The 12,500-nt window shown below is 40.0% G+C and overlaps 1 protein-coding gene across 2 annotated transcripts in view; it reads right to left on the reverse strand.

Annotated features, from left to right (window-relative positions):
- Positions 1-6,930: 6,930 nt before the first annotated feature.
- The window catches only part of LOC115226152, a 27,315-nt gene continuing 21,745 nt past the window's right edge, over positions 6,931-12,500 (reverse strand). For both annotated transcript variants that reach the window (XM_029797150.2, XM_036514859.1), the window contains exon 3: positions 6,931-7,373. In XM_029797150.2, the coding sequence (XP_029653010.1) occupies positions 7,103-7,373 (271 nt within the window). In that variant the 3' untranslated portion in view covers positions 6,931-7,102. The remainder of the gene's footprint in view (positions 7,374-12,500) is intronic.

The raw sequence follows: 12,500 nt of genomic DNA on the forward strand, positions 1-12,500 counted from the left end.
CACTTAGCGGTTCGGCAAAAGAAACCGCTAGAATAAGTACTGGGCTTACAAAGAATAAGTCCCGGGGTCGAGTTGCTCGATTAAAGGTCGTGCTCCAGCATGGCCGCAGTCAAAATGACTGAAACAAGTAAAAAAAAAAGAAATATATATATATATACATACATACACACAGTAGTCAACACCCTTATTATATAGACATGTAACAAAGCGTGCGTGTCCATAAATATCATACTGGTGTGTGTGTGTGTATATATATATATATTGTCTGTATGTCTGTTTTCTTATCACCATTTCAAAGAAAAAAAAAAGCCCAAAATTACAACAAAACAAAACAAGAACAAAAAAAAAATCAAAAAAATACTAAAAATGTACAAAACACGTCTGTTTTTTTTTTTTTTTTTTTTCTTTTTTGCCCTCTGAAATGACATCAACAACAACAACATCACGAATAATAATTTACCAGACTTTAAAAAAAAACAACAGAAAAAAAAATATATATATATATAAAAAAGAAAGAATATTTTGGTGGATTAGTCGTGATCACCAAGCAAAACCCTTTTTTACGTTGGGGTAGCCCTAACACCCAAGCAGGGCCCCGCAGTCAGTGAATTTATATATGAGTATACATAAATATATTTATATATATATTTTCTTTCCTGATGAGAAGATGGCATAATGCACCCTTTATTCCTTCAGAATTAAGAGTATGCCGTCTTCGAAACATGTGTCGAGAGTAAAGGAAGTTTGTTAAATTTATGAGTATAAAAGTATATGTATTTATCAAAAGTCCATTGTAAAAAATAATAATAATGGTTTTAAATTTTGCCACGGTGGCAGCCATTTTGTGGGAGAGGAGATGAGTCGATTACATCGACCCCAGTGCATAACTGGTACTTTGTTTTATCGGCCACGGAAGGACGAAAGGCAAAGTCAGCCCCACTGGGATTTGAACACAGAACATAAAGACAGATGAAATGCTGCTAAGCAATTTGCTCAGCATGCTAACAATTCTGCCAGCTCGCTGCCTTAATAATAATAATAATAATATATGCACACCCACATACACATATGTGAAGTTGAAAATGCTCTTGGAGTTCTTTAGATTGTTTATTTTCAGAGGCTTAACTGGTTTCAAATTTTGCAGCCATTTTGTGGGAGTGGAAACGAGTCGATTACATCGACCCCAGTGCGTAACTGGTACTTTGTTTTATCAGCCACGGAAGGATGAAAGGCAAAGTCAGCCCCGCTGGGATTTGAACACAGAACATAAAAGCAGATGAAATGCCGCTAAGCAATTTGCTCAGCATGCTAAGAATTCTGCCAGTTCGCTGCCTTAATAATAATAATAATAATAATATATGTACACCCACATACACATATGTGAAGTTGAAAACGCTCTTGGAGTTCTTTAGATTGTTTATTTTTAGAGGCTTATCTGGTTTCAAATTTTGCAGCCATTTTGTGGGAGAGGAAATGAGTCGATTACATCGACCCCCAGTGTTTAACTGGTACTTATTTTATCAACCCCGAAAGGATGAAGCGCTAAGTGGGCCTCGGTGGAATTTTGAACTCACAACGTCGCTACAGGTGAAATATCGTTAAGCATTTCGTCCAGCGTGCTAACGATTCTGCTAGCTCATTGGCTTAATAATAATAATAATAATAATAATGATGATAATGAAAAAATAGAAAAGGGGGAGGTAACTCACATAACCATTCGGTGACTAGAGATATACAAAAAATGAACTTGAGTGAAAACACTTCGAACACTGTGTTGCTATGAAAATGAGTTTCAATGTCTTTTGATACCAGTAATTATTGTGGGTTGGAGTTTGTCAACATCTGAGTACAGTGCTGGGAAAGAGGGAGGGGTATGTAAATGGTTTTATATTAAAGTTTTTTTTTGTATTATTGTTTCTGGTTTCTTTTATTTTTTTCCTTATAAAAAAAATTGTAAAAAAAAAAATTGGTGAAAAATATAAAAACAAAAAAAAAAGTATGTTTGGTTTTCTTTCTTTCATCATGTTTTCATATAAAAGTTTTTCGTTGGTTAAATATATGCATACATAAATATATTTATATATATATTTTCTTTCCTGATGAGAAGATGGTATAATGCACCCTTTATTCCTTCGGAATTAAGAGTATGCCGTCTTCGAAACATGTGTCGAGAGTAAAGGAAGTTTGTTAAAATCTTCGTTCGACTCCATTCTTTCATATATATATATATATGAGTATATATACTCACACACATATACACACATGCGTGTATATGAAGTCAAATATACATTTATGTACATATACAATATATATATATATATATACATATACACACACACGTGTGTGTGTGTTTGTGCGTTTCTTGCTCATTTATATATACATGTATATAAATATACATAGGTATATATATCTTCGGTTTCATGGTTTGTAATTCAATGTTTTGAAATGGTCCACATACAAAGGGTGATAAAAAAGTTTCAATTTGGGATTTGGATACATATACACACAGACAAACACACAAACGGCACACAAGACAAACATATATATATACATATAATTGTAGCGTGGAAGGTGTTTATAAGCCATTTAAGAAACACACAAAGTCCGTTAGATTCACTTCGACATTTAAATTTAATTTGCCAAAATATTTTCGTCGCTTTGAGACCACGACCTGCTCACTGACGAAATTCCGTGCTGCCGTGCCAGTGGCAAGTAAAAAGCACCATCCGAGCGTGGCCGTTTGCCAGCCTCGTCTGGCACCTGTGCAGGTGGCACATAAAAAGCACCCACTACACTCTCGGAGTGGTTGGCGTTAGGAAGGGCATCCAGCTGTAGAAACACCGCCAGATCAGACTGGGCCTGGCGCAGCCTTCTGGCTTCCCAGACCCCAGTTGAACCGTCCAACCCATGCTAGCATGGAAAACGGACTTTAAACGATGATGATAATGATGATGATATATATATAACGGATTTTGTGTTTCTTAAATGGCTTATAAAAACCTTCCACGCTGCAATTGTTTTCGTTCCAGCACATGATCTCAGATCAGGTCACTTGCTATGCAAGTACATCTCCAAAATATATACACACACGAATAACTAGAAAAAAAAGCAAGAATCCACACACATATTTCTAAATATACACGGATACTGAAACATGTCACACGGGTACAATACGATCCTCCATACATGAGTATTCTCTTGAGGAAAATATATATTTAGTGCAATTTTGGGGAGTAAATATGGTTACATATATATGCATGTGTATGGCTATATGTCTGTCTGTTGGTATGTTGCCATGGATATGATTTACAACGATTTCCAGTAGTAAGGCCCTGGTCTGGGAATTCCAGGATTTTGTGGAATCACTTAGCTCCTGTCGTTCCAAGGTCTACACTGAACCAAGGATTTGGCCTAAATGCTTGCTGCAACAGTCTGGACTCTCACAGGCCAGGCAGCGATGAGATCTGCTTCACTACATCACAGCTATGGGTTAATTCGCATATTAGGGGGTTGCCTGCCTTTGCATGTGAAGCCTGGGTCAGGCAGGCTCTGGAGAAGAAATCTTCATGGTTCAATGGAGGGGTGGGCAGTTGTAGCAATGCTTTGTGGAGTGTGGAGACCAAGATGACGCAAGTTACACACATTGATCATCCACAGCATCTTTCTCCATCCCTGGTTGTTTTGACCTGGTCTTACCCCCGTATTGAAGATGGTCACAGATGAAAGAGGGAGATAGACAGTGCAGAAATCTTCATTTTAAACAAAGTCTTCAGACAAGTCGTCATCCTTAATGATGATTAGACAGGCCTTGTTGCTTCAACACATGTACAAGATAACATATTTGTATATATATATCACCGTGATTGACCAGGCTATCAGATGTTGTTACACATCGCTAGCCACAATGTGCTTCACATTGTTTTAGCCTTCAAATGATGCCACCCCTCTGGCTAAGCGAGCAGAAGAAAGAGTGAGAGAAAGTTGTGGCGAAAGAGTACAGCAGGGATCGCCACCACCCCCTGCCGGAGCCTCATGGGGCTTTAGGTGTTTTCACTCAATAAACACTCACAACGCCCAGTCTGGGAATCGAAACCGCGACCCTACGACCACGAGTCTGCTGCCCTAACCACTGGGCCATTGCACCTCCACACACACACACACACATATATATATATATATATATAGGCATAGGAGTGGCTGTGTGATAAGTAGCTTGCTCACCAACCACATGGTTCCGGGTTCAGTCCCACTGCGTGGTACCTTGGGCAAGTGTCTTCTACTATAGCCTCGGGCCACTAAAAAGTTCGTGATAGATGTAGGGCAGCTCTACATCGTATATTTATGTTAACCGCGGAGAGGCAAGCAAAAGTGTGATCGCATATTTGCGTCAACCGTTGCCAAGGGGTTCCCATCCGCTGGTGTGTGTGTGCGTATGTGTGTAGACCTGCATGAGATGAACCAGTCACCCACTGTGACACTCGTAAAAGCCAAAGGAGCTAATAAAGTGCCAGTCTAAAGCTTCAGTACCAATAAATTAAATGTGCCTGGTGTACCCTTATTGGTGGGTAGTCATGGTGGGTATACTGGGCTTCGTATATTTTACCCCAGTCTCACTTTGATGGCAAACACTGCTCTCTCACTCAATAATAATAATAATAATAATAATGATCTTTTCTACTAAAGGCACAAGGCCTGAAATTTTGGGGGCAAGGACAAGTTGATTACATTGACCCCAGTGCGTAACTGGTACTTAATTTATCGACCCTGAAAGGATGAAAGGCAAAGTCGACCTTGGCGGAGTTTGAACTCGGAAGATGAATGCCGATGAAATGCAGCTAAGAGTTTTGTCCAGCATGCTAACGATTCTGCCAGCTCACCACCTCTTTTATAATAATCATCATCATCAGCATCATCATCGTTTAACGTCCATTCTCCATGCTAGCATGGGTTGGACGGTTCGACCGGGGATCTGGGAAGCCAGAAGGCTGCACCAGGCTCCAGTCTGATCTGGCAATGTTTCTACAGCTGGATAAGACTGGAGCCTGGTGCAGCCTTCTGGCTTCCCAGATCCCCGGTCGAACCGTCCAACCCATGCTAGCATGGAGAACGGACGTTAAACGATGATGATGATGATTATTATTATAAATTTTGACACAAAGCCAATGATTTTGAGAGAAGAGGGCCAACCAATTACATTGACAAATGTTGACCTCGGCAAAAAAACATTGTTTTTTAGACAACAGTAGATAATCTCCTGTAATCTACAATGTTAATCCATGATTAATCTGCTGCAAGTGAATCGATTAGGTTTTAGTTCTTTCATCTTATATGAACTATATTGATATATAATAATAATAATAATAATAATAATAATGGTGATGATGATGATGATGATGTGCTTGGCACCAGAACCAAGATGCGACTGGACCGTAGAATGTATTTGGAATTGAGACACACACTGTTGAAGGGCATAGAAGCACCACCCTGCATTCTGCAAGTATGTTATGAAAGATTCTTCAGGTTAGAGGACAATTCTACGCGTTAAACCTCCTTGAATTAGCTTTGAAATAATAAAAATAATAATAAAATTTAAATGTTGAAGTGAATCTAACTGGTTTTTGTGTGTTTCTTAAATGGCTTACAAACACCTTCCACGCAGCGATTGTTTTCGTTCCAGCACACGATCTCAGATCAGGTCACTTGCTATGCAAGTACATCTCCGTAAAATAATAACAATCTTTTCTACTATAGGCACAAGGGCCGTAATTTGGAAGAAGAGGAAACTGAAAGAAGCTCAAACGGTAGTGCCCCAGCATGGCCACAGCTCGTGAGCTGAAACTGAATGAAATAAAAAATGAAATAAAATAAAATACACACATACACACACACAAAGGCTGAAACCTACAGTTACTATCAACATTCTGTATCAAAACCTATTCAAACAGGGTACATTTGACAAGGTACCCTCTTATGACATCACCTGACGAGACTCCTGTGCACCGAGGGACACCTGACAACAAGTTGTGCAGTATTCCACCCGTGAAGGATCGATGCAGGATGGATTATATATAGAAAGAGGAAGTACAAGGTGACTACTTATGCATGGAACTTAATATATATATCTTTGGTATCCAATATAAAGATTTTTATATGTATATATGTTAAGGGGGACCTCAAGATAACTACTTATGGATGACAATTAAGTAACAGGTTGTATATCTTTGGAGCTGTAAAATCTTAAGGAGTATTTTGAGTATCAATGGTACTGTATAAATATGTATATATATATATATATATATATATATATACATGTGTATATATATACATGTGTATATATATATATATATATATACATGTGTATATATATATATACATGTGTATATATATATATATATACATGTGTATATTTACGATCTAACTACAAAGAAAAGAATGTTCTCTAGAGAACATTCTTTTCTTTGTGTTAGATCATATGTGATCTCCTTCTAGCATGTTAGATGTCCACATAGTAGTTTTTAGCCCTAAATGTACACATGCATTGCAATTTTGTCTGATTTTTTCAGATTTTTCTATATGCTGGGCTGCTGGTTCTTAAATTGATATTAATTAAATTAATATTCAATTTATCATCCTTGTTATTTAACTTAATATATCTATATATATATATATATATACATATATATATATATACACATATATACACACACATATGGCCTGCTTGCTTAGCCAGCGGGGTGGCGTCATTTCAAGGCTAAAACAATGTGAAGCGCATTGTGACCAGCGATGTGTAACAACATCTGATAACCTGGTCGGTCACGGTGATATACACACATATGTATATATATATATATATATATACACGTACAAAAATACACAACACATTTTACATGCACACACACACACATATATATATATATATATACACACTGGTCTGATAAAATAACATTTACTTAATTATATAAAAGTACTCCAGAACCAGTCCTTTACAGTCTGCCCCGATCCAGACTAGTTCAGACCAATTCTCTCTTCAGTGGGGGCCACATTAGCAACAATTTTTTCTGTACAGGTGAGAAGAGGAATGGGTCCCGTGTAGGCTGGAACTTCAGAGGGAGCAAAGGTATTTATGTAAATGATCGAGTGAAAAGGTCGAATCAACTAGGAATGTTCGGTGCAGGAAGGTCTGGGCCAGTTTGATGTTCTCGGGGTCATCGTCCAACAGAAGGATGTTCTCGGCTTTGATGTCCAGTGATGGAGACTGGTCGCAGAGCTGCGCCACCACCCAGGAGATGTGTTCTTCCTTGCCGGCCGTCCACTGGCTGTGGTTGTTTATCCAGTCGGGAGTGTTTCCGCGGACGATGATCTGGCTGGTGTTTCTAGCAGCAGGCGGTAAGGGGAAAGAGAAAGAAAGACAGAAAGAAAAAAAAAGAAAAGAAAACAATTTTTTGAGTTGTACTTTAGAAATAAAATATGCAAATAATAATGATGATGATGATGATGATGATGACAACAAGGTCAACAAATGATGATGATGATGATGATAATAATAATGATGATGATAATAATAATGATGATAATAATAATGATAATGATGATGATGATGATGATAATAATAATGATGATGATGATTATATGATGATGTTGATGATGATAAATAACAACAACAACAAAACAACAATAATGTTGATGATTTCAAATTTTGGCACAAGACCAGCAAGTTCAGCGGGAAGGGATAAGTCAATTGCATTGACCCCAGTATTCAACTGGTACTTATTTTATTGACCCCGAAAGGATGAGAGGCACAGTCGACCTCAGCGGAATTTGAACCCAGAACATCAAGACAGATGGAATTCTGCCAAGCATTTGGCCCGACACAGTAACAATTCTGCCAGTTTCCCACTAATAATAATAATAATAATAATAATAATAATAATTATCATTATTATTATTATTATTATTTCTACTCTAGGCACAAGGCCTTAAAAATTTTGGGGAAGGGGGAAATTTGATTATATCGACCCCAGTGTATAACTGCTACTTATTTCACCAACCCCCAAAAGGATGAAATGCAAAGTCAACCTCAGCAGGATTTGAACACAGAACATAGCGGCAGATGAAAAACCGCTAAGCATTTCGCCCGGAGTGCTAACAATTCTGCCAGCTTGCCACCAAATAATAATAATAATAATAAATATTTCTTTATTGCCCACAGGGGGTTAAACATAGAAGGGACAAACAAGAACAGACAAACGGATTAAGTCGATTACATTGACCCCAGTGCGTAACTGGTACTTAATTTATCGACCCCGAAAGGATGAAATGCAAAGTCAACCTCAGCAGGATTTGAACACAGAACGTAGCGGCAGATGAAAAACCGCTAAGCATTTCGTCCGGTGTGCTAACAATTCTGCCAGCTTGCCACCAAATAATAATAATAATAATAAAAATAACAATAATATCAAAATTAAAAGAAGAGTGCCATTGTCACCTGGTGAATGATATTTTGACATCTTGTCTGTCTTCAACAGGTTCAAAAGATAATTTTGTCAATCTACTGTCCAACCCATGCCAGCATCGAAAACAGATGTTAAACAATGATGATGATGAAAGAAGCCCATCATATATATATATATGCACGACGGGCTTCTTTCAGTATCCGTCGACCAAAAATCCACTCACAAGGCTTTGGTCGGCCCAAGGCTATAGTAGAAGACACTTGCCCAAGGTGCCACACAGTGGGACCGAATTCCTGCGCAATTTATGGCAAAACTAAATTGCATTTCCATAATTAGCACACATAATTTAATTTGCATAACCAGATTACTCTTTTACTCTTTTACTAGTTTCAGTCATTTGACTGCGGCCATGCTGGAGCACCGCCTTTAATCGAGCAAATCGACCCCCGGGACTTATTCTTTTGTAAGCCCAGTACTTATTCTGTCGGTCTCTTTTGCCGAACCGCTAAGTAACGGGAACATAAACACACCAGCATCGGTTGTCAAGCAATGCTAGGGGGACAAACACTGACACACACGTATACATATATACGATGGGCTTCTTTCAGTTTCCGCCTACCAAATCCACTCACAAGGCATTGGTCGGCCCGAGGCTATAGAAGAAGACACTTGCCCAAGGTGCCACGCAGTGGGACTGAACCCGGAACCATGTGGTTGGTAAACAAGCTACTTACCACACAGCCACTTCTGCAGATTGGTAAAGAAATTGAACAAAAGTTTTTTAAAATACGAAATCTATGTCAGCAACCAAAGAGATCCGCAATCTTACATTTAAGCAAGCCATTCATGAAGGCCCTCCACCCTCGTCAAACGCCACGTGGTACTATAACACAAACCACACACAACAAAGAAAACGATGGATGCCCCCATCGCCACCACCACCACATATACGCACAATGACTCACCAAACTCAAGTGCCCTCGAGGGCCCTCAAGGGTCCCTCTCCTATTTCTCGCCCAAGACAACCTCAAATTATATTGATTCGGCAAAGACGAGTGTTCACAAGTGTTTAATTCCCGTTTGTTGCCACAGATATACACAGCTGTGCATTTAGGACAAGCACATTAGTTATGTAGGTCCACCTTTCATAGAATTATCTAGGCACAGGAGTGGCTGTGTGGTAAGTAGCTTGTTTATCAACCACATGGTTCCAGGTTCAGTCCCACTGCATGGCACCTTGGGTAAGTGTCTTCTACTATAGCCTCAGGCCGACCAATGCCTTGTGAGTGGATTTGGTAGACAGAAACTGAAAAGAAGCCTGTTGTATATATGTATATACAAAGGCGGCAAGCTGCCAGACTCGGTAGCACGCCGGGTGAAATGCTTAGCAGTATTTCGTCTGCCGCTACGTTCTGAGTTCAAATTCCGCCGAGGTCAACTTTGCCTTTCATCCTTTCGGGGTCGATTAAACAAATACCAGTTATGCACTGGGGTCGATATAATCGACTTAATCCGTTTGTGTATCCTTGTTTGCCCCCTCTGTGTTTAGCCCCTTGTGGGTAGTAAAGAAATATGTATATATATATATATATATGTGTGTGTGTCTGTGTTTGTCCCCCTAGCATCGCTTGACAACCGATGCTGGTGTGTTTATGTCCCCGTTACTTAGCGGTTCGGCAAAAGAGACCGATAGAATAAGTACTGGGCTTACAAAAGAATAAGTCCCGGGCTTACAAAAGAATAAGTCCCGGGGTCGATTTGCTCGACTAAAAAGGCAGTGCTCCAGCATGGCCGCAGTCAAATGACTGAAACAAGTAAAAGAGTAAAGAGTAAAGCAACGCCCCCCACCTCTCTTTTTCACTCATATTTCCCCCCCCCCCTTCAAGTGGTACTTGAGGAACTCGACAAAAGCCTGGTCTGAGCGATGTCACATTGGCCTCAAGCCCAGCTGACGGTCACACTACGTACACCAGTTTCCACAAGTGTAGCAACCACACTCCTACCATTTCAAGGGCGGTGCCCCAGCATGGCCGCAGTCTAATGACTGAAACCAGCAAAAGATTCATGCTGGCAGAGGAAACCAGATGAGTCACAGCTTCACAACAGACTCGACTCAGAACCAATTCAATTTGTTATCGTTTTAAATGTCCACTTATTCATTCCATAACTGATGTGGGTTGGACAGGATTTGTCACAGAAGATATTCTATAGCCAAATGCCATTCCTATCCCCAATCGTCACCTGTTACCAACCTAGGGTGATATTCTGCCACACAGAAGACAGGCAACAACAGACACCGTTTATAAGGTGATGGCAGTTGTTTACGATTATCACAGGTTACGACATCGGTATACATGTCTGGTGTGAAATGCTATTACACATAGTCATCAAATCTAAGTAGAGACTTCAAACTTGAAATCTTCAAAGCCACAGTCGAACCAATTCTACTATATGGCTCAGAAACCTGGACGTTATCAAAGAAGCTTGAGAGGCGGTTGGATGGAACCTACACTCGCCTCCTTATGAGAGCTCAAAATCTCTCGTGGAAGCGCCATCCAACCAAAATGCAAATATATGGGAAACTACCACCTGTGTCATCTCTTGTGAAAGGTGGAAGAGTCCAGTTTGCTGGACATTGTTGTAGAGCTGAAAAAGAGGTAATCTCTACTCTTCTCCTCTGGAAGCCATCTACTCGCAATACCAGAGGGCTCACACTCTCCTACCCTGATGTAATCTCCAGGGATACAGGCATCCAGCAACAGGACCTCCGTAATGCCATGATGGACCGTGAAGTCTGGCGTAGCATGGTAAATTCCATTGTCTCGACCACGGTCGAACAATGAGGATGAATGAGGCTATTACACAAATAAATAGATGTCTTTACTCTTTTACTTGTTCTGTGGCCTATTGGCATTAGGAAGGACATCCAGCTGTAGAAACGATGCCAAAGCTGACAGTGGAGCCTGATAATAGAATAGGCCAATAGAATAAGTACTAGGCTAACAAAGAATAAGTCCTGGAGTCGATTCACTCGACGAAAGGTGGTGCTCCAGCATGGCCACAGTCACATAACTGAAACAACAAGTAAAAGAGTAAAGAGTATATATATACACACACACACACGTATGTATATATATGATACATATATATATATAGGCGCAGGAGTGGCTGTGTGGTAAGTAGCTTGCTAACCAACCACATGGTTCCGGGTTCAGTCCCACTGCGTGGCATCTTGGGCAAGTGTCTTCTGCTATAGCCCCGGGCCAACCAATGCCTTGTGAGTGGATTTGGTAGACGGAAACTGAAAGAAGCCCGTCGTATATATGTATATATATATATATATATGTATGCGTGTGTGTGTTTGTCCCCGTAGCATTGCTTGACAACTGATGCTGGTGTGTTTACGTCCCCGTCACTTAGCGCTTCGGCAAAAGAGACCGATAGAATAAGCACTGGGCTTACAAAAAGAATAAGTCCCGGGGTCGATTTGCTCGACTAAAGGCGGTGCTCCAGCATGGCCGCAGTCAAATGACTGAAACAAGTAAAAGAGTAAAAGAGTATATATATATATATAATATATATATATCCAGGATATATCTCTCCTCGCTTTGTGTCATGCTCCCCACCTTTCAAAGAAAGTTGATTGCCAGCGAACACAAAAAATACAAAGAATTTTAAGTGGAATTGTCGGTGCTGAAATTCCTTCCTCTCCTGTTTCCTGTTGACTCAAACATGTTGTTGTTGCTGTTGTCGTGGGCAATGAAAGTCCTCTTTGTCAATCGGACTTAGTGTATAGTGATGCTGACGTTGTCGTCGTCCGGGCAACAGTCATCCTCTCAAACAGCTGGTTTATGATCAAGAACAATCCAGCGGCAACTTCCCAATATATATACACACACACACACATAAATTGTTTCGTTTAATGTCCGTTTTCGTGCTGGCACATATGTGTATATTTGTGTATGTTTATGTGTATACATACATGGTGGAGGTGCAATAGCCCAGTGGTTAGGGCAGCGGACTCGCGGTTTCGATTCCCAGACCGGG

The sequence above is a fragment of the Octopus sinensis genome, linkage group LG29, assembly GCF_006345805.1.
Source record: "Octopus sinensis linkage group LG29, ASM634580v1, whole genome shotgun sequence".
NCBI lineage: Eukaryota > Metazoa > Mollusca > Cephalopoda > Octopoda > Octopodidae > Octopus > Octopus sinensis.